Source organism: Canis lupus, chromosome 18, assembly GCF_003254725.2.
Source record: "Canis lupus dingo isolate Sandy chromosome 18, ASM325472v2, whole genome shotgun sequence".
In the NCBI taxonomy this organism is placed as follows: Eukaryota; Metazoa; Chordata; class Mammalia; order Carnivora; family Canidae; genus Canis; species Canis lupus.
Genome location: NC_064260.1, coordinates 11,377,288 through 11,399,850, shown reverse-complemented (window position 1 = coordinate 11,399,850; position 22,563 = coordinate 11,377,288). Strand labels below are relative to the sequence as shown.

Below are 22,563 nucleotides of genomic sequence, written 5' to 3'. Positions count from 1 at the left end.
AATCCCACACTACGGAAACACTGCTCAGTAATATGGGGACAGGTCTGCTGGACTCAGCCCTTATGTCTGTGTGTCTCTGATTTGCTGTTATTGGGGACTCAGATGGGAAACTGACTCTACTCTTCTGTCACATAGCACAACAGAACAAAATCAGACCCTGAAATATCTCTTTGACATTACTGAATATGCCATGTGCACAAGAACTGGAGGTTTTTTTGTTTTGTTTTGTTTTGTTTTGTTTTTAAAAGTAGATTGAAATGTCACGAGCAAATAGGGCTCAAAGATCAAATTTCATTTATAATCAGGTTCCTCCAAGAAGGGAGTAGACCACAGCTGCTAGGGATACATGGGTCAAAGCAGTCTCTGGAAACCAGCTTCCATTCACCCTGAGCCTTGCAACTGCCTCATGAGCATGATGTCACATGTAGGATCACTTTCAAAGCAATGTTATGAGTATTATGTAATGATTCACTTTACAATTATTAGACATCTAATGTGCATTGTGGACTTGAATTATTTTTTACTCCTCTCGCAGTCCCATGTGATTCCTGTTATGATTAATCTCCATTTTACAAACGAGGATGGTGGCAGTGAGACATAACTCATGAAAAGACACCCATCCGGTAAATATGACAACATGTATAAATAACGTAAAGAAAATCCACATAAAATGAGACATAAAAATGATGATATAAGGCACCTATCTTTTACTTTTACTTTGAATTTTCTCTATGTATTTGTGACTAAAATTAGGATTGCTTGGTATTTTATATATAAATATATATTTTAAGTGAGATTTGCATATTTGAAACATTCTCTTCTTTTGGTTAAATTATTACTGTGAGCAATATTCTAGGTATTTAAATGATCTATGAGGATAGTATTTTTCCTGAATATGTATAATAATCAGCTTCCTCTACCATTTAGCCCATTTAGTTAACTTCATCTATTGAAAATTTATCAGGATCTTGCCAACTTTTCATGAAAAATCAATACTAATGGCCTATGAAAATTAACACCTCCTTATATTACTTACCCCTTTGGATGTGAACTGAGGTATTTAATCTCTTTTTGTCCCAGGTTTTACATCTATGACTGATGAAAGAAATATCTATCAAAATTGACAAAGTTACATTATCAGTTCAAAAATGAGAATGAGCATAAAATAAATGCACCTGATAAATGATAATAAGCATAAATTAGATTTTGTGCATGGCAGTTTTATGCCCTTTCTAAAGTTTTCAAGATGTATTTTTATTATTATTGAAAAGGAAGAAAAAATGACTTTCTGAAATACTTTCATTGTAAAAATTCTTGTTCCTACTTTTATTTCAAATGTATAAAATCAATAAATAAGTAAGGAAGAGAAGCCCATCCTGTCTGTCTGACAAATGGTATCTTAAAACTTGAATATTTATTTTCATATTCTTTCTTTCACTAAGAAAGACATGGATGTAGTTGAGATATAATGTAGGAGTATGAACTTTAATATTTTTTCATTTTTGAGGTAAACATTTTCCCTTTTATTAATCAATCTTAAAATGCTGGTTAAAGGCCTCATGTATTCTGACTTTTGAATGAAGAATAAAACATTTGCCTCTCTTCATTATTTTAACATTAAACTTTTCACTAACTTTTCTAAGTCTCATATTGAAAAATTGATCTAACTTGTCTCATCAGGACTGTTATCAGAAGACACTATGGTACGAAGTACACTTCTCTTCCATACATGACACGAGACAATGCATTTAGTAAAGATATTTTGAGAACCAAAATAGTAATGTAGCAAAGAGATATTCAGAAGCAGAATCCACACTTGCCATGCATTCCTTTTGGAAAAGTTTGATCTTTCTCATCAGGTGTTCCACTCAGATCCTGGCTTCCAATTTTCCTCCATAAAAAAAAAAAAAAAACTATAAGGGACTAGGAAGGTTCTGATCAGGCTCAAGAAAGCAAGGGTCTCCCCACAGAGAAATAGTCAAGGTCATGAACAGTGTAGGTTAAAATGACCATAAAGAACATGAGCCCAACTGAGGTGAGAGAAAGGCTGAAGGATCCCATGGAATTCCATCTCTTGTATGTGCCTGGTCTGCAAATCCCTCTTTCCCCTGAGGAGATCTCAAAGTTGAACACTAGACTTTAGGGCCTTTAAATAGGGGACAGAGTGAATGAATATGTTGATGTTCATTGGAGAATTTATCCTTTTTAAATTTTTTATTGGTGTTCAATTTACTAACATACAGAATAACCCCCAGTGCCCGTCACCCATTCACTCCCACCCCCCGCCCTCCTCCCCTTCTACCACCCCTACTTCGTTTCCCAGAGTTAGCAGTCTTTACGTTCTGTCTCCCTTTCTGGTATTTCCCACACATTTCTTCTCCCTTCCCTTATTTTCCCTTTCACTATTATTTATATTCCCCAAATGAATGAGAACATATAATGTTTGTCCTTCTCCAATTGACTTACTTCACTCAGCATAATACCCTCCAGTTCCAGCCACGTTGAAGCAAATGGTGGGTATTTGTCATTTCTAATAGCTGAGTAATATTCCATTGTATACATAAACCACATCTTCTTTATCCATTCATCTTTCGTTGGACCCCGAGTCTCCTTCCACAGTTTGGCTATCGTGGACATTGCTGCTATAAACATCGGGGTGCAGGTGTCCCGGCGTTTCACTGCATCTGTATCTTTGGGGTAAATCCCCAACAGTGCAATTGCTGGGTCGTAGGGCAGGTCTATTTTTAACTCTTTGAGGAACCTCCACACAGTTTTCCAGCGTGGCTGCACCAGTTCACATTCCCACCAACAGTGTAAGAGGGTTCCCTTTTCTCCGCATCCTCTCCAACATTTGTTGTTTCCTGCCTTGTTAATTTGCCCCATTCTCACTGGTGAGAGGAATTTATCCTTAAGGTGAGTAGCTCATATAGGAAAGTTGCAAGGAGAGATCTGTATTCCCACAGATGCCCACTGCAGATTCTATGGTTAGAAATAGACTTTTCCATGTTTTATGTTGAAAAATCAATGAATAATTAAAAAACGGGCATTTACTTATTCTTTGAGATCAGGTCCTATACTTGTGCTTGAGTACATTGTAAGGATTTGTCAGTTAATGTTCACTATCTGTTCTGTCTCCACTTAGGGGACAATATCTTGTTCCTTGTATTGTCCTGTAGTGAAGTGGTTTAGTGGTTTAGTCTTGATTTCTGTGGAAATGAGAACAGTTTCTACTTGCCAGGAGCTGTTTATGAATGTACTTTCTCAATATAATATTTTAAAATATTGCATGTTTAATAAATATTGACTTCCAGAAGAGTAAATATTTGGAGTGTCTGGGTGTCTGTCTCTTGATTTCTGCTCAGGTAATGATTTCAGGGTCATGAGATTGAGCCCCACATTGGGCTTGTGCTGAATGTGGTCCTGCTTAGGATTCTCTCTCTCTCCCTCTGTCTCTCCCTTCCCCCTCCAAAAAAATGAACTAATATTTAATGAGTATTTTTTAATTGATAGACTTTTTTCCTAAACATTCTTCACCTTTTCCATCTTCTCAGAAATCACATTTTCTGGAGGCCTATATTTTTAATTTCATAGATCAAGATGGAGAGGTAGAAAAGAGTGATTAATGACTCAAGGAATGTCACAGTGTTAAGGGTATGTGGGGAAAGATCTTCCTTGAAAAAACTCAGAGAAAAAGGATAAAGATGAAGATAAAAATCCCCTAAGGAGTTCTCCGTGTCCAACAACTCTCTCCATTATGGTATATGGAGTTCTAGATTTCTTCTTTGCAGATACACAGACATAAATATTATTTTGTGTATCACAAATACTTTGATGAGTCACAGGTGCAGTATTATTCATATTCTGAGCAACTCCCCATGTCCTTGGAGCATTTTTTGCATCTGAAGTTATGGACCGTTTATCTCTCTCACTCAGCTAGCTGCCTGAATCTGTGCAAATTTCTTAATTTCTTTCTGTCTCAAAATCCTCACCTGAATATGGATGTGAAAACAATTCTGTCTCAGAAGTTAGTGCACATTAAATACTGAGACTATTTCTGTCTTATTGCAACCTCTAGCACAGGTTTTGGAATATAGGAAATTTTTGAGAAGAATTACATATTATTACTATTCCTATCCTGTCTGAAATTTAATGTTCCCATACTTTGAACCATTATTATTTCCATTAACTTCCATTGTGAAAATATTTCATGACCATTTTGAAGTAGTCACCTGAAAAATCAGCTACATGTTATTAGTATTTATTTTTCTGGATTGATTTTCCTCATCCTTTTTTACTCATCATTTCTTAAGCTAAGCTTCTTTGCCTGCCCTTTATGATTCTGTACGTTTTTCTCTAAACAATTGCATGTATTAAAACTTGAAGCAGTTCTGCCTAAAACTTACGTGTGGCCCTGTCACATGCCATGTGCAGCTAATGGGAACTCCAGCTTGGGTCTTTCCTGAGGAGAAAAGAGGGGAAGAAGACAGAATGGCTGTTTTCTCCTGAAGCAGCGGCTCTATTTTCCCCTGATTTCCATAAATATCATTTCTGAAGTGATCCCCACAGTTGAATGTTGAGTATTGGAGGGTGGTAGACCAGAAGGCTAATGTCCTACAACTAAGAAGACTGACTCTTTTTCCACAGGAAGGTGCCTCCTGGGAATGAGAAAGAGGAGAGGGAGAGGAGACACAGGGCCACTCAGGAGGGAGGTCCCCTGCTCTGCCATTGCTATGAGGCATTTCCTTCCAGACCCTGTGTGCATGTGAGTGTATGTATGTGTATCTGTGTGCCTGCGTGTGTGTGTGTGTGTCCTTCTGTGAGTGCGTGTGCATATGTACGTGTGTGTCTCTGTGTGTCTCTCTGTGTGTGTTGTTGAGGAGTTGATAGTTGTGGGGATCGTGTCTAATTGGGGAAGCCCACACTTTCTACCTGACTTGAGCTCAAGGAAGGCTGACAGACAGTATCTGACTTTTTTCCTTCCTCTACTGGGAGTGAATTCATTCTCTCACTGAGACTCATAAGGTGGGAAACTCCCCGGGCATAGAGGAAGGTTTCAGATGCTGGAGCAAAGCAAGGAGATAAATGGCCACTTTAAACACATTCTTTGTGGGAAAATGTCTTTGCTCCTCACTAATTATTTCAAACAGGGCACAAAAAAGAGACAGAATTTATCTTTTATTCCTTATTTTAAATACTTTCAGAAAATAGAGATCTTCTTTTCTTCATTTTTCATAACACTGATAGCTCACATTATTGACGACATTTCTATGTGACAGGTGCTGTGCTACAAACATGCTGCCTCCATTATCTCATTTAATGGTCACAGAGCCTGCTAAGTGGGTGCTTTTATTACTGTTCTCATCTTTCCAAGGAGAAATTGGAAGCTTTTGATACTCCAGCCTTTTTATCAAAGCTCTGATGTGAGTGACAGAACAGTAATTTCTACCAGAGGATCTAGGTTTGCAACCCACATTCTTAAACAAGATACTTCATTTCTTCTGTATGGACTTTATGACATATTATATACCACTATGTAATAGTAATATGCATATATGTGCATGTACATATGTATGCATATATGTACATATGTGTCTATATATACATATTTCTCTCAAGTTTCTAGAATGCATGTTTAGGATTCATTACGGGAAATACTCTAAATGTTCTTCCTCAGTAATGCTTCCTAAGATTCATTTATTCACACATTAATTTAGCAAATGTGTATGGAGGCTGCACTAGAGATCAGGCTTATGCAGCCCTTGACGATGTCACAAACACCAGAGACAAATGTTCTACCTTGGGGCATTTGTACCCCAGCAGGACTTGTGTTCCTCTTCCTTCATCTGGTGCCACACCTGCCCATCACAGTCACCTCTATGACCTCAGTCACATGCCTTCTCTCCATTTCAAGCCCTTTGTTATGCAGATATGCTATCCAGATCCAGACCCTTGGGAAATCTCAGGATGAAGAACTAATGGTCCCAGATTCACTCAGGCTGTTCTCAACAACACCAGACAGAAGCTCTCATCAGACACAATCAGGTCGATGGGAAGTTGGAGCAGGAAGGCTGGCATCCAGCAGGCACACCTGGTAGTTGTGTGCTTCTTTTCCTCCGGATTCTAAGACTGGGGTATATGTCAGGGACCATAGGGTCGGGGCTGAGGCTGAGGCTGAGGCTGGGGCTGAGGTTGCCCATGCAGGAATGGTGAGATTGCAGAACTGAAGAGAAGTTTCTTGGGCTGTCTGACTCCTCTAAAACCTGGTACCTAGTTGTCTGTGGCTTCACCTACTATGTTCTGTGGACAGTATAAAAAATTGCTCCTCCTCTGACTCCAGAGTCAGTGGTCTCTGGGGTCTGTGCAAATGATGGCTTTTGCTGCTGTTGTACTTCTTGCTGTTTTACTGCATTTCTCATGACTGTCAGTTTCTCTCAAGGCTCTGAAATGTAAATTTTTTCCCTAGATTCAAACAATAGTATTTTTCATTGGTTCTTTGACAATTCTTCTCTTAGATCACTTTCCCTTTTTTCAGGTCCAAGCTTTTTAAAAACCCTGTATTGTGTCTCCATAACTAGGTAGTTACTCTCTCCTGAGCACAGTCTCCTGTAGCACAGAATTCTCCTTTTTAACTAATTAAAAAAGGGCACAGTGTTGGAATAATAATTAGAAGGAACTTTTTCTCCAGGATGGTTCAGCTCTGCTCACGGTATAGAGGGGGGTGGACATGGGGTGCATTTTGGTCCCCACTGTGTCCCCTCCCATAGGCACCCTCTAGCAGGGCACACTGGTTAGAAAAAATACAGGCTGCAACTATGGGTGTGTTGCAGGGGACAGAAGAGTCCTTGTTATAGGTAATGCATATATGTTATCTCTTCCTCATTCTTATATTGGAGGGAGACACTAAACTTACCAGTTGAAAATAGTTCCTCCTCTGGCAGGTTCCTCATCCTTTCTGTCTCAGTCTCCTGCTCATCCTCAGGATTACATCACGACACATGGGAGGAGAGTTAATTCCAACAGTCTTCCTGTCACCCTTTTCTAGCCCTTTGCACCTCTGATCTTTAGGTCAGCTGCTTCACCAGAAGTGTCCTGTGCAAAACCCAGCCCTGAGGCCACCACCACGGACTCACACCATGCCATGGGATATAAAGTTTCCACCCTGCAACTTCTGTAAGTCCCAGTTGCTGCTTGCTCTGCTAAGCTCCAGCACCCTAATTGACACTCCTTTAGAGACTCTGGGAGGCGTCTGGGTCTCCGTCATGGGCAGCCTGTGGGGAAGTCAGTGCTGGTTTGGACTGGTCTTTGCAGATGCCACCATGGCCATATTCTGAAAGTTTAACATCAACCAGATGTTCTCAGATTCTCCCTCCATGTTTTGGGTTTCTGTGGAAGAAGATTTTACCCTCTCTGGGATATGACCCTGAGAGACAAGGGAACCAAAAACTGCCTTTCTTACTCTCTTCCCGGAGTCTCACATTCCATCCCAGCCGTGAGTGTTGGTTTTCCTCTGGGGTGCATGCTAACTTGGCTGATACCACACCACCACTTACCTGCACCTAGGACCACTAGTGAAATTCTGTGTTCCTACTTTGCCAGGATTGCCTGCCAATCTATAAATAGGAGGTTTGGAAACTTAGAAAACCCCTTTCATTTTCATATAAATCTGACATTCAAGCTCACTATCTCATATTAACTAGAAAAATGAGCTTGTTCTGCACTTGGCTACCATCCCCTTTCATGGGTGGTATCTCTTGTGGCTTAGCCTAAGCAGTGGAAGGGCTCCAGATGACATGATGTATGTGGGAGAATAAAACTATGCCAGCTGAAAATTTCCAAAACATTATCCTCATTGAACATTTTGATTGTTTACTTTAGTCTGGCTATGGGGTTTTGAGCGCTCTCCATGTAGATGACCTATGATCCTTTCTGCTAAAGTAATTTCACAAAACAGAGAAGATATGTGATTTTTCTTAACCTTTGTCAGGCTACCTGTAGGAAGGATTCCAGAGCAGACTTTCCACAAGGGGAACTCTTCCAAATGTGTGCACACTGTGACCCTTCAGCCTTGGCTTCTTGAGTGATCACTCATACTGTTCTCACCAGGATCTGTGTTGGGTGGCAGGTGTGGGACAATCCATATTTGGTCACAAAGCCTGAGTATATTCCTGCAAAGCTAACAATCACTAAGGCAAATCAGTGGCTCAATATTATATTGAAATTGCATGCACTATTTGTTTGGAAGCATTTCTTTTCTTTTTTTTAACATAAAGATTTTATTTTTTTATTTATTTTTTAAATAAATTTATTTTTTATTGATGTTCAATTTGCCAACATATAGAATAACACCCAGTGCTCATCCCATCAAGTGCCCCCCTCAGTGCCCGTCATCCAGTCACCCCCACCTCCTGCCCACCTCCCTTTCTACCACCCCTAGTTCGTTTCCCAGAGTTAGGAGTCTCTCATGTTCTGTCTCCCTTTCTGATATTTCCCACTCATATTCTCTCCTTTTCCCTTTATTCCCTTTCACTATTTTTTATATTCCCCAAATGAATGAGACCATATAATGCTTGTCCTTCTCCGATTGACTTATTTCACTCAACATAATACCCTTCAGTTCCATCCACATTGAAGCAAATGGTGGGTATTTGTCGTTTCTAATAGCTGAGTAATATTCCATTGTATACATAAACCACATCTTCTTTAGAATAAATACGCAAAATCTTTTTTAAAAGATGCATTTAAAAAAAAGATTTTACTTATTTATTCATGAGAGACACAGAGAGAGAGGCAGAGACACAGGCAGAGGGAGAAGCAGGCCCCCTATGGGGAGTCTGATGGGGGAATTGATCCTGGGATTCTGGGATCACACCCTGAGCTGAAGACTGATGCTCAGCCACTGAGCCCCACCGGTGTTCCTGTTGGAAACATTTCTGTTCCTGTCTAAGCATCATTTCTTTTTTTCCGTGAAATAGGTCTGTTTGCAGGATTTTTATGGTGATCACATTATTTCCTTGACAGGCTCAACATCTAGCACATTATCTGGAAGCTAAAAGAATAAGAATTCCAAATTGTTCCTTGTAGGGACCTTCAGATTGAGCTTTTCACAATTACTGAAAATCTCTGAACACTTTACTACTCTCTGAAATAATCAAACTGTTTCAAGATAGAGTCTCTAAATCTCTAAATAGGAATGCAAGTCAATAGGAAATTATGTCAAACTAGACATTAGGGATGGGTAGTGACATCTGTGGGGATACATTAATAGCCATCAGACTCTCTTTCCTCTTTCCTATGATACAGAGACATTACATAGCAAGAAATACATAAAATAATACAATGCCTACAAAATACATAAGATATTCTCGATAAAAATACCTATTATTGAAATCATAACAGGACATTATATTTATTAAGCTTCAAAAAGAACTTAATTCTTTACCTTTGAGCAAAAGAGAGCAAAGAGATATGTTGATCTGTGGACTAAAAATGCTAATTCTACCACTTTCAGAAAAGAACTACAGACTTTTGTAGTTTTGTAGGAAACTTCAATTTATAAGTTTAAAATATTAAAGGCAACAGAACTTTCAGGAGAAAAAAATGATCACTCTGTGATTGAAACACTTAAATGTTCACTACTAGGTAACGGAAAAGTAGATGAAGGAAGGACAGAAAATATAGATCAATTCTAAAAAATGTGAGAGACTGTATTTTAGTTGACCTTAAAAAGTGGCAGACATTAGTCTACTTCATTTTAATAAGAGAATTGTTTTTGCTATTGTTTCCTTGTTTATTGTATTAAAGAAAATCAAGAACACAGAATTGGATACATCATAATACTGATTCATAAAGGACTATAATCATTTAACTACAGAGAGATTTCTATTTATTTTATTCTACTTAGGTGATGATGACTTACTTAATGACTCAACCAATACCTCAGAATCTTTGATTGAACTGAAGAACAAAAGCATTAGAAATAATCTACAAGCTCATCTCTACTAAGTGTATCAACTAGAAATGCACAGAAGTTAATGATAATCTCTCAACACGTGTCCAGTTTCCTGTTTTGTTACTGAAGGAACAGGGCTCATCCTGTTCTGTTAAAGATGGGACCTTGGTGGCTTTGTAGAAAGTGAAATGAAAGGAACTAGATAAATCTCCCAACCCCCTCAAATAGTTTTATTTATCTAGGGGGAAATATAACCCACTTACTTGACTTTTAGCTGGATTTCCTTCTTTTGCTCCTCCAGATGAATGGTCTACCTCTCTTAGCTTTCCCTGGGCATTAGGAGGTGGACCCTTATGGAGTGCACAGATCGTTTTCCTTACTCTTTGGTTGCTGTTTGGGAGCAGCCAATGGAAGCATCAGCAAGACACTGGGAAATAGGAGCAGCATGACCTTAGGGTTCCCTCCCTAAAAGGGGCCTGCATTCTCGCAGGCCAACCTATAGTGCCATCTCGCCAGTATACCCAAAGATTTCTGCTCAGGAACCAAGAGGTACGTGTGAGAGAGGTCATTCCATTTTATACCACTCAAACCACTGGATGAATTTGTTTCTTTTTTCCCAGGGCCCCGGATCCATAGGCTTGGAAACCTGGTGCCCAAGAAGAAATGCATCTGTAAGTGACATAGTGATGGTTCTTTGAACTCCAATTTCCATTGGCCAACTTTCCATTGGAAATCATAGCAAAGATTCCCATTACTGTAATCCACAGGGGTTAGGTACCTGGGGCACAAAGATATGGGGAGAAAAGTGGAACATTGGTCTCAGGAGGAAACAGAAGATTACCCAGAATCCAGTCTTTGTGTCCCTCAGCATCCATGCTTGTTCTTTGCCTGGGGGAGAGATCCGTGACCCCAAAACAGGGGACGGATTTTAGTAGAGTCCTACTTGACAGTCGGTCTTTTTCTCAGTCTCCAGATGAATATTTGAGGATGAGTTTCTGGCAACATTCCATGAACTTGGCAGATTATGTTTTCAGGAAATGGAAATGATGAACAACTTTGTTGAAAAAAAAAACTATGGTTATGAGCAATTCTGCTTGAGATGCTATCATTTCTCACCTGCATCTAGACAAAAGAGTTGCAAAGAAATCAAATAACTTACAGTATAATGTTAATAAGAGGACTGAGTATTTGTAGTACTTGACACCTGTTCTACACAGAGGAAAAGTCGCACTCAGCCCAAGAAGTTACTCTGAGCTCTTCAGGCATGAACTTTGTCTCTAACCAGCAAATGGAGTCTTGGGAATCAGCAGGGAAAACTAGATTTTGTTTCGTAAATGAAGCTAAGATTGTTGGAGAAGAGAGGGGAAGAAATAATGGTTAAGAGAGAAGTTATTACACACATTTCTAAATATCAGATTTCACATGTTATATCTAAGTGCTCATTAACAATCAAGAACTTTAATATTAAGTAACATGTGAATTCTTTTTAAAAATACATTTTAAAATAAAATTCACAAGCCATAGAGGTTTCTATGAGAAAATAAGAGTATGAAAGTGTCATAGTAAAAGGTCTCCTGATCTCAAGGATTAGAAATGACCTCTCCCAGTTGTGACCTTTCTTCTATCCAAGACTGTGTCCCTGAACCCATTCTGGGCTTGGAACATGAAGATGCCCAACACAGAAGAGTCAACATGGATTTTCAGGTGTATCCAGAAATTTTTGGATTTGTGATTTTTAGAAGATGACTGATTTACAGACATGACATGTTCCGCAGTACTAGCATGTGTGATCAGTTAGTAATGGATAATATAACTATGAAAACAATGATTTTTATATGTTTTTAGTCTTTGATCAGCATTAATTTCGTAATATAATGCTGCTTCCATTACTCAAAATCATAGTGTCTCACCCACCTCAGGAATTAAAAAAATTACTTGAGCCCAAACATCAAGATAATTCAAGCATCCATCTATACAAAATCCCCTATCCATAAGGTAATATGAGCCCCTTTCTAATAGTCAAAATATCAATCTCACTTCAGTAGGCATTAATGGACCTGCCACTGAATCAGTGCTGTACATTCTAAGAAGATTCTTTTAGTGTTTTTGTAAATCAGCCATTTAAACAACCATTTAATTAGCCAACATTTCCTTAGCACAGGAGGGCTGTGTGTGCCCAAGCTGTCTTTGAGGAAGCTCACCTTATGCACAGGGAGAAAGGCAGAGGGAGGAAGTGACTCCAAATATAGACTTGTTTTTCCCTCCACATAGGGTTGCTTGCTACATGCACAAGGCCACTGTCCTCTCAGGATGTAACTCAAAGGCACTATGGAACCATGTTAAAAACTGAGATTTGCATTGACTTGGGATGACCTCTCATGACATTGTTTTCATATTTAGCAAATTTCTCTGTAACCAAATGATAATAGGTCAAATCTCTACTCTGTAGAGTCAGGTACTGACAGGAAAGGGTTCGGTGTGTAAAGGAAAGGGGGAAGACAAATGAGGGAAAAACCCCAGAGTAGAGCAAAGGTAAACTTCTGCTCCTCCACCCCTACCCCTTCCTGACCATGCTGGAGTTCTTAACCTTGAACAAGGCCTTAAGGAGAGGGTTGCGTTGTTGGTTGGGTTCCTCCTTCACAGCCTTGCCTGTCTTAAAAATAATCTCTCACTACAAAGGCAGCTCAGAGAGATAGATAAGGAGTTAGTGAATCATAGGGGCCAATTTCTTTAAGATCGTGTACATTTTCCTTACAATAATCATTTTTGTCAATGTGATTATATTTTACATAAAATTTGAATTTTCAATTAAAAATGCATTTAATTCAGTTTAGACCTCTTCAGAGGGCTTTTTCTTCTTTCCCACATACAATAGCAGGGTTTTCCTCTTTGGAACTAGAGAATCAGTAATGTAGCTCTTCTTTATTTATTTATTTTATTTTTTTGTCAAGAGGTTGACTAATATTATAAGAAGTAAGTATAGTGATATCTTATTGATACAATTTTTGGATTGATACAGAAGTCATCACATAATTGTGGCAGTTACACAACTTCATTTTACAGAGGACAGAAGAGAGGTGCAGGGACTCTGATCCCAAAATCCCACATGGAGCAACATTCATTCAGAGCAGAAGGTGGAGGTCCCCAGACTCATCCAGGGCTGATGCACTAACCTGCATGAGGATCATATCCCCCCACAGGAGCTGAGCCCCAGACATGCCAGTGCAGGAGGGTGCTGAAAAGTAGGCCCTCAGCTTTCTGAGCTTCTGCTCCCTGACTCTCCACTGCAAGTAACTAAGCAGGAGGCGGGGCAGCAACATAGAAAATGGAATCAGGAGGTGACTTTAGATCCCAGCTTTCAACCATTTTGTGGCAAAACTCCAGGAAGTCCTTTACCCTTGAAATGATTTGCAGAGTATTTTATTACCACATTCATCATGGGCATGGTCAGATTCTTCAATCGCCAGTCTGCCACAGCTCTGTTCATTAGAAATAAATATAAATCACTATTGGAGACACAAATATTTTCATCCTGTTGCATTTTAAAAAGCTAAAGAAGCAAATAAGATTCTAGGATTACTTCTATTTACTGCGAGATATCTATAATAGTATTTCAACATCTAATCAGTATAGAAATTACTAAGAAGATATTTCATTTTTTTAGACTCCAGAATAGGACTTGTATGTTGCACAAGCAGTCATCTCAGCTTGGAATAGAGGACTAGCTGCATTCCTAGTGCTCAGTGCCCACATGTGACCAGTGGCTAGTGGTTACAACATTGAGTGGCACAGATTTTGTTCCAAATCCTTCAAAGACACTCCCCCCTTACAATCTTTAGAAAAGTCCTTCCAGGCCAGACAGCTCCCTGGGTCTGCACCAGCCTGAGCACTAGGGGCTGCTTAGCTTCCAGGATTATATGCAGTGGACCTTCGGAGAAGTTGTCCACCAGAAGACAGGATGCTGAGGGTGGACTCCAGGACAACACAGAGACCTACAGTGAGAGGAAGGTGCCAGCCGTGGAGCACCCTGGGAGATGGAAACCTTTTTGTGCAGGGGCCAGGGCAGCAGGAGTGGCTGTGCTCTTCCCAGGCAGCGCAGTAGTACACGCCTTCGTCGCTCTTCTCCAGCTTCTGCACCAACAGGTTACAGCTGTAACTGTCTTTGCCTTTCTTGGCATTGACTTTGTGTGCTTTCACAGATGTATCCCTCTGCACACTTGAGCTGGACATGTCTAGATAGAGGAGCCTCTTGGGGGCTGCAAACTTCTTGTGGAAGTACCAGTGGATGTAGTAGACTGAGCTATCCACTGTGCACAGCAGGGTGGCCGAGGTGCCCAAGCGCCCCACGACCACAGGAGTCTGCTCAAGCTTGAGCCCTGCTCCACCACCTGAGAGAGGGAGAGGGGGACAGTAATGAGACAAGGATGGCCAGGAACCACAGGGCATCCACCACACCCTGCACTGTGGAGGGATTTGGGACTTACCGGGAAACAGGAGGGCACACAGGACAGCAAGGGGACCCAGCATGGTTTACCGTCCCACCTGGTGAAAAGAAGACCAAGGGAACTTCGGAGCTACACTTGCTGGAAGGAGACTGCCTGGGTGGGTGGCAGAGGGCAGGTTAAGTTCTGAGACTCTGCTGCCCCAGGGCACCTGCAGGTACTGGTAAGAGAAGGCTGGATAGAAGGAGGTGCCAAAGGGCAGGGACTGGTCTGACCACAATGGGGGAGGGAACATAATGCTCAGGGTGCTGAGAAACACTGAGCAAAATTGGTGCATGACAGCACCAGTGAGAACAGCAATCCTTGATTGGACATCCACTACATCTGAGCACCACCCGAATTGGTTTCTGCTCATTGTTTGATCAAATCCGGAAAATGCCCTGTAGGATGAATGCTACTTCCCTCACTTTAGAAATGGAGAAAGCCTGGTTGATCATTTAAGTAACCTTTCCAAGACTGCATATCTACAAGGTATTGGTGAGGATATTCCCAGGTTTGGCTGGAAACAAAGCTCAAGCCTCAAATGGCCACTTGGTCCTAACAGAGGAATGTGTGTGCAGCCTGTTTGGGAGGCAGGGATAAGTACAGAGCAAGAATTCCTGCTGAATTGTTTTCTTGCTGCTTTCTCCCTTTTCTAGAATTTTCCAATTAGATTATCTTACTTTTGTGAAGTAAGTCCCTAACCTTTTCTTATAAAACTAAATTTAATTTCTATTGTCAGCATTCAAAACTCTGTTTCTATTACTGTTGACATTTGTCTTCAAACATTGCTGACATTAAACACCTGTTGGCCATGATGTGGCTTAGTGTGTAATTGAAGTCTGCCCCAAACCTCTAGCCAAATACTCCCCTGGGTGTGTCAAACTGAAAAGTGAAACAATTTAGTCTGTAAGGCGTGGTGTCATTTATCCAAAGAACAATCCATGGATTGGGCAGTTTAGGGCCTCACAAGCAGTGGACAACCTGCTCCAGGTTTCCAGGGCAAATGGGATTTTCATAGAGCCTTAGAAGCAGTCCAGAGGCAGGATAAGCTGGGAGGTCAGGGATTTCCTCACAAGGCTGCAGGTCAGACAGGTGTACTGAGATAGTATTCAGTTTAAATTTACTGGCTGGGGTTGCATATCTGATCTTACTTAGATCAGGGGAATCATCACACATTCCTGGTGTTTGGGCCTGGTTGACTGGGATGTCTCTCTGGTCAAGGGCAGCATTTACAGGACAGGAGAGTTACCTAAATTTGAGTTTGCTGACTTGGCACCTCAGAGTGTAGAAGGTCCATGCTGGGCCTGGAAGTGCATTTCAACAGGTGACAATTGTTTGCCTGTCCTCTGCTTCTCTTCCAGCTGTGGTGCATCTATGCTCTACTCTACATGGCTCTAAAAGATCATATTTGTTAAAACATGCACACATTTTTAAAAAGTTGTAGGAAAAACCTTTCAGATGGGACACAATAATAGGTGTCCTCATTGGTGTTTGGGGGATCTGAGCAAGACACCATTGGTCTTCAGGTGAGAGGAATCAGGTGGCTGTGGAGAGAGCAGTACTTCCTGTCCTCCCAGGTCATCTTGCTGCGGCCATGAATACAACTGCTCTGATGGCCCCAGACCTCAGCCCCAGGGGAGAGGCAGGTGGGTCAGAGCAGGTGTGGACTCAGGCAGACCCCGTGCAAAGAGCCAGGTGATGAAGCTTGGACCTTTTCCTTTAACTTCTGAGAGGCTGGCTTACTTTTCCCGACCTGGGACAGCTCCCTTCTGACCATGGGAGAGTCTGAGATCTAATGTGACTTCTTCACTTAGTCACATGGAATGAATTGGATGCACATGAGATATCAACCCTTAGTGAACTAGACAAGCCCAGAAAACCATAAACAGGAAAGTCACTTTTTTTTTTTAAATTTATGATAGTCACAGAGAGAGAGAGAGAGAGGCAGAGACAGGCAGAGGGAGAAGCAGGCTCCATGCACCGGGAGCCCGACGTGGGATTCGATCCTGGGTCTCCAGGATCGCGCCCTGGGCCAAAGGCAGGCGCTAAACCGCTGCGCCACCCAGGGATCCCGGGAAAGTCACTTATATAATTTAATGATGGACTATAGATAAAACATTCTTTTTTCTTCAATTTACGTGTTTATAATACTTTATGTTGAATACACACTTTTTCTTAAAAAATATTTCTCATTTGTTAAATTATAATCCCACTTTAAAACTCAGTCATAGGTAATATCCTGGACATTCACACTTTGCTATACAATCACAGAAATTTAGACACTTAAAGATGAAACTATGAGCTGCTGCAGTAAGATTAGAAGCCCCACCCCATTCTCTCTACTGTGTGCACCTCTTGTTGAGTGACCTTCAAATTCAGTCACTACATGCAGAGCACCCACCACATGCCAGAGATAGGGGCCAGGCTCTTTTTCCAATATAGGTTACTTGAACATTCCTCCTTTGGACTTTTGAAGTAGCGTGACAAATCTGACCATTTTTAAATGGGCTTTATTAGAAGAAATTAGGATCAGTTGTCTTGGTCTACACTAGACTCTCCTCAATAGATATATGGAAATGTGAATGAGTATAAGTGTATGTGTCTGCTCATAGAAAATTAATTTGCTAGATAAAGCCTTTTGCCTCTTTATGAAAAAGGCAGCCTCATTGGATTGTCTGATTTTATGGGAAAAAAGTGCAAAGTGCTATGCAATATTGGTCATAAACTACAAAATTATTTGTTCTTTATCTGAAATTTGGAGAAATGCAAATCAGACCCAGAACGAGGTATCACCTCACACCTTAGAATGGCTATTCCCAAAATAGTAGAAATATCAAGTGTCATCACAGAAGCTGAGAAGTGAGGAAGGACAGGGACTCTGGCTGACCATCCTTTGCTCAGGGACCCCTTGTGCAGAAGGCTGCCCCAGGAGATGCTCTGAGAGCAGACTATCCCAGGCAACCTCACTGTCTTGCAGTCCCAGAAAATCCTTGCTCGGCCAGCAGTCTCATGTTTTCAAACCTAAGAAAGTAGTAATTCCCATCAAACTAGATTGGAAAGAAAATTCTTTAACAAGTAACAAGAAAAATTGCTCCCAACAGACTGTTAGTACAGCATGGAAAGGGTGCACTGTTGGCGCTAGACTTTATTCATGGAGTACAGGGTACAATAGAGATGGTGTGGGAAGACAGAGAAAGAGAAATCTTAAATTTCTCCCTCTTTGCCTGCTATTGTTACTGGTGATTATAGTTCATTTATACTTATATTTTAAATTCATGCTCATAATATTAGGCAGAAAAATGTCAGTGTAAGGGGAAAATGCAAATATAGGATTATTTTAAGATTTTATTTAATTTGAGAGAGATAGGGCATGAGAGAAAGAGAGCAGAAGCAGAAGGAGGGGTAATGGGAGATGCAGACATCCCACTGAGCAGGGATCTGGATGAGGAACTCGATCCCAGAACCCTGGGATCAAGATACAAGCCAAGGGAGATGGTAACTGACTGAGCCACTCAGCTGATATATAATTTTTAATGATAGCTAATAATTCTGTGATTTGTCATTTTAATTCATGTTTGTAAATTTTACTCCTTTTGTAGATACCCACTGAAAATAGGGGGGGAAGAAGTAATAATCCAGAGGTGAGCACCCTAGCATCTATATTATGGTATCAAACACCACTTCCTACTCCAAGTCCCAGGGCTCAGCTGAGAAACAACAGCAAAGAGAAATCACACAGTCATAAAGGAACCGACCACCTTCCTTCCTGTTCCGACGTGGACCATGTCCCAGGCTAGCATGGGCCTTACCAATGGCAGCTCTTCTCGAGGGAATTATTACCACCCCAAGTGCAGGAGAGGTTAGAGAGAAGTCGAGAATGAGGAAATCCCCCTTGTGCACCCCCAGTGAGACGCTGGATGTCTGGTCTCCTGGAGCCTGTGGGATGCAGGCCCAGGGGTCTGTGCTCGCTATGGGGTTGGAATTAGTCCAAGCTCACAAATATGCCCTCCTCCTTGGAGGCTCCTGCTGTCCACACCTGCCATGTGCCAAGAACTCAGAACGATGATGGTGGTGATAGAAACCTTCATCAACTTTGTGCCCCTGGGGACAAGGACATCACACACACTAGTACTTATATTTCTATTCGGCTGGACTGGAGGTGCTACCTCGTAGCTGTGGGAGAAATAGTCTGTTTAGCAGGAATTATTAGAATGTCCTACAATTTCCTGAGTTCTCTCTCTCTGTTGTATTGTGACCACAGTGAACTAGGTCAGTAGTGTTCATAATGAGCTTTGTGAGGACTCATACCTGTCTTTCAGAGCACTAGGACAATCACCTGAAAGACGCTGGATGTTTAATCTATAGGCATGGTACACTGTATCGTGCGTGTGTGTTTCAGACATTCTTGTAAGTGTATCAATAAAACTAGTTTACATAGTGTGCTTCTTGCACAGAATTTAGAAGAAACTCTCAGGAAACAGAATTTTCACGCAGTCAGTCTAGGGTGACACATGGATGAGAACCTGCCTTGATGCAAATCACCACTCAACACACCAGACTAAGATAGTTGTTGACAGTGGAAGAGAGAGGAAGCCAGACTAGGGCCCAGTTCATGCTCCAGGGCCCCCTGCTGTTTGGTGCCACTCCACAGCTTCCCAGACAGCAGCCCCATCCCCTGCTAGGGCAGTGGCAGGGCTGGGCCAGGACAGTTTCCAGAAGAGTCCAATGGAGCCCAGAAACTTCAGCCAGAGCTTCACATCCTGCCTGCCTTTCCCACAGGCTCCAGGGCTGCCAGGTGCTCGCAACCTGCAGGGAACAGCTGGTTCAGACCCAGTCCCTATGCCTGCCAGCCTCCCAGATCTGCTGGCCTCGTGGATTGACCAGTCATGGGTCCAGCCTGGGGGCCCGGCCCTCTGAGCACCCAGCGATATGGTCTGATCAGTGGTGTGCTGAGGGGAGAGGTCGTTCTCATATGGAGCTGCCAAAGGGGAGCCCTGGAGGCCGAATGATACCTCCTAACTCCCTGAGGATTTATTGCATCGAAGAGGACAGAATGACAGCTCCAGTCCAAGCCCTGCCTCTTGGGGGACCTGTGTCCTTGGGAAAGTCACTATGAATAAGAATAATAATGCTCACTCTGGAGACATCCTCCACCATGGGCCTGGGATGGGTCAAGTTTATTCCTTTGTAAATAAATACTATTTGTCAACTCACATACAATGTGATTCTTTACCCATTTGTTCCCTATAATAAAGTACAAGTATGATTATAACAACCACACTTGATACATCAGCAAATTGCAATCTTAAAACTTTTCATTTGATCAAAGTAATGTAAGTAATGAAGCCTTGATTCAAACTCAACTCTAATAAACGCCAAATCTCACACACTCATGACACCATCCATTCCGTATACAAGATTTCAACGTGTGTGTGTTGGTGTGAGTGTGTGTGTGTGTGTGTGTGTGTGTAGAAAGAGAGAGAGAGAATTTCTTTTAAGCTCTAAAGACTAAGGGGCCATGAGGAAAGTTTCAGAGAGCTTGCAGAACTCAGGAATCTCTCTCACTTGCCAGGAGCAAGGAGCAGAAGCTGTTCTTGAGGAGCCATCATTCAGGTAACGGTGCTGGAACCAGAATATAGGAAAGATTCCTCCAGCACTTGTGAATTAAGAGTTGCTTGCCTTTTTTGAGAGGCTAATTTTAAAGGTTGTAACAGAAACCATCCATTAAATAATAACAAATGCACTCTATTGAGTGTCACACGCTGTACACACCGATTCCCTCCCTGCAAGCCTCAAGCAGGTGTCATTCATCCCATTCTGCAGATGAGACAGAGGCTTAGGGCGGTGGAGTCACCCACCTGAGATTGCCCAGCTAGAAAAGACACACGGAGAACTTCAGGTCTGCCAGGCTCTGAGGCCTGTGCCCTACGTAACCTGCGTGGATGTTTGTGATTCAGGGATTAGTTTTGTCCTCACTGGGCTGTTGCTTTGAATGCGAATTGTGGTCCTGTCTTCAGTACTGAGATTCTGGGTTAAAAGCTACAGTAGTGGGCTTGCTCCTTCCTCTGTCTTCCGGCCCCCCCTGCTGGGCGCTGCAGGCAGGTCCTACAGGGACAGTCCTCTGGGGTGTCCAGGCAGGAAAACCTGCTTCCCAGGTGTGGACACAGTGTGTTTGGCAGTTTTAGGTAAGGGGTTCCTCCTTGCAAGGCCCCCGTTTCCCAGCCTCAAATGAGAATATTGATTTTATTTACTCATGTGAGACATAGGCAGAGGGAGAAGCAGGCTCCCTGCGAGGAACCCAATGTGGGACTCTATCCCAGGACCCCACCGTCAACCCATTTCTGTCCATGTGTCTGTCCCCACAGTTCACTGCTCCCCTGTGCCGCTCCTTGTACCACTATTGGAGCCAGGGCACTAATTCATCCCCCGGCAGTGACGGGCACTTGTACTGCACCCAGACTGGCTGTCACAGCAAGGCTGTCCCCCACCCCTCGAGGCTCTGCTGCTGGGCGTCAGCATTTCCCTGGGAATCTGATCTCCCAATTCCTGGTCCTGGAAATACACATGCATATTCTGTATAAACACTGCCTGTGCTGTCACCTGACGTTTAATGTTTCACCAACCTGAGGGCAACCACACCGGGTCAGGTTGTTTGAGGAGGTGATGGGCACCTGTCTGATGACGAGGAAGCTGAGGGGCTCTCTTCATACCTGGTGCCCATGAAGGTTCTCAGAGACCAGCTTATCCGTGTCCTTTAGGTGCCATCAAGGGGAAGCTGGGTTGCAGAGGCTCCAGCATCCAGCAAAGCCAGGCCTTCTGCGCTGTTCCCGGGCCCCCTGTCCTGGCTGTGAGCCCTGGACTCCGTGCTCACACGGCTGTTTCTCAGCTCCTCATCTGCAGAAAGGAAAATCAGCAATTACCTCATAGGTTTATGAAGATTAAATAATGCACTACATGCAGAACAGTAAGGAGGGTGTCTGGCGAAAAGATTGTTAGTTATCATATATTTACTATTAATATTAATTTATTAATCCCATAAATTATTAAAAATATCAAATGGACATAATACAAGTATTATTAGAATACATCATTGCAAGTAAATTTTTTTTGATGATAGTCACACAGAGAGAGAGAGAGAGAGGCAGAGACACAGGCAGAGGGAGAAGCAGGCTCCATGTACCGGGAGCCCGACGTGGGATTCGATCCCGGGTCTCCAGTATCGCGCCCTGGACCAAAGGCAGGCGCCAAACCGCTGCGCCACCCAGGGATCCCTGCAAGTAAATTTTATATAAAAATAATAATAAAATGATACAAAGGTTGAATTATTAAAATTAATAAAGATTACAGGAATAATTATTAAATACCTGCTAACTTGAATGATTTAATTCACTTGCATATATGGGGAAGTAAGGCAGTAAGAGGTATTGATTTTACACTGAATTCAGTAGGAAACTGAGTGCTGCTGCCAGAGACATGAACTAGTGGAGATCATTAATGATGTTTATTAATAACACTATACATTTATAAAAGGCTGTCCATTTATTGTGCTTTACAATTGACCTTTCTCTAACAAAAATGCTTCCTATAAGCCATTTGTCTGATGGGATGAGGGTGTTTTAATTGCTTTGTGTTTTGGCTTTGGTGATATAGTTGGTTTCCCCAGGGAGGAAGGTATTCCCCAGGGAAAGATGCCATAAATACTGAATAAAAGAATCACTGACTAACACTGCATAACTCATAAAATGTTGAATTATATTGTACACCTGAAACTGATATTACACTATATGTTAATTATACTTTACTTCTTTTAAAAGGAGTTTATTTTCTCTGTTTTCACTGACACATGCTAGATGTTGTCTGTTGGATGACAGACATTGTAGCAGGTGTGTATCTCCTTGGGTTTTTCATTTGTCCCTAGGTACTAAGTTTTGAAAATATTTTCATGTACTTATTAGTTACTCATATATATTCCTCAGAGAAACATGTATTTTAACCCTTTTATTATTTTTTTGAAGTGATGTTAAGTCTTACTGAGTTGTGGGAATTCTTTATCCATTCTAGACAAAAGGCCCTTTATAAGGTGCACACATTTTTCTACGAGGTTGTAGTCTTTTCATTTTCTTCATGAGG

At 41.7% G+C, this 22,563-nt stretch overlaps 1 protein-coding gene across 1 annotated transcript in view; it reads right to left on the bottom strand.

The window, feature by feature from the left end:
* The window catches only part of LOC118349952 (uncharacterized), a 44,929-nt gene extending 30,264 nt beyond the window's left edge, over positions 1 to 14,665 (bottom strand). Inside the window, exons 1-3 of the mRNA XM_049096412.1 lie at positions 14,434 to 14,665; positions 14,031 to 14,337; positions 3,042 to 3,056 (exon numbers count right to left, since the gene is read on the bottom strand). Coding sequence (XP_048952369.1) covers positions 3,042 to 3,056; positions 14,031 to 14,337; positions 14,434 to 14,476 — 365 coding nt within the window. The 5' untranslated portion in view covers positions 14,477 to 14,665. The remainder of the gene's footprint in view (positions 1 to 3,041; positions 3,057 to 14,030; positions 14,338 to 14,433) is intronic.
* Between the last annotated feature and the right edge of the window lie 7,898 nt (positions 14,666 to 22,563).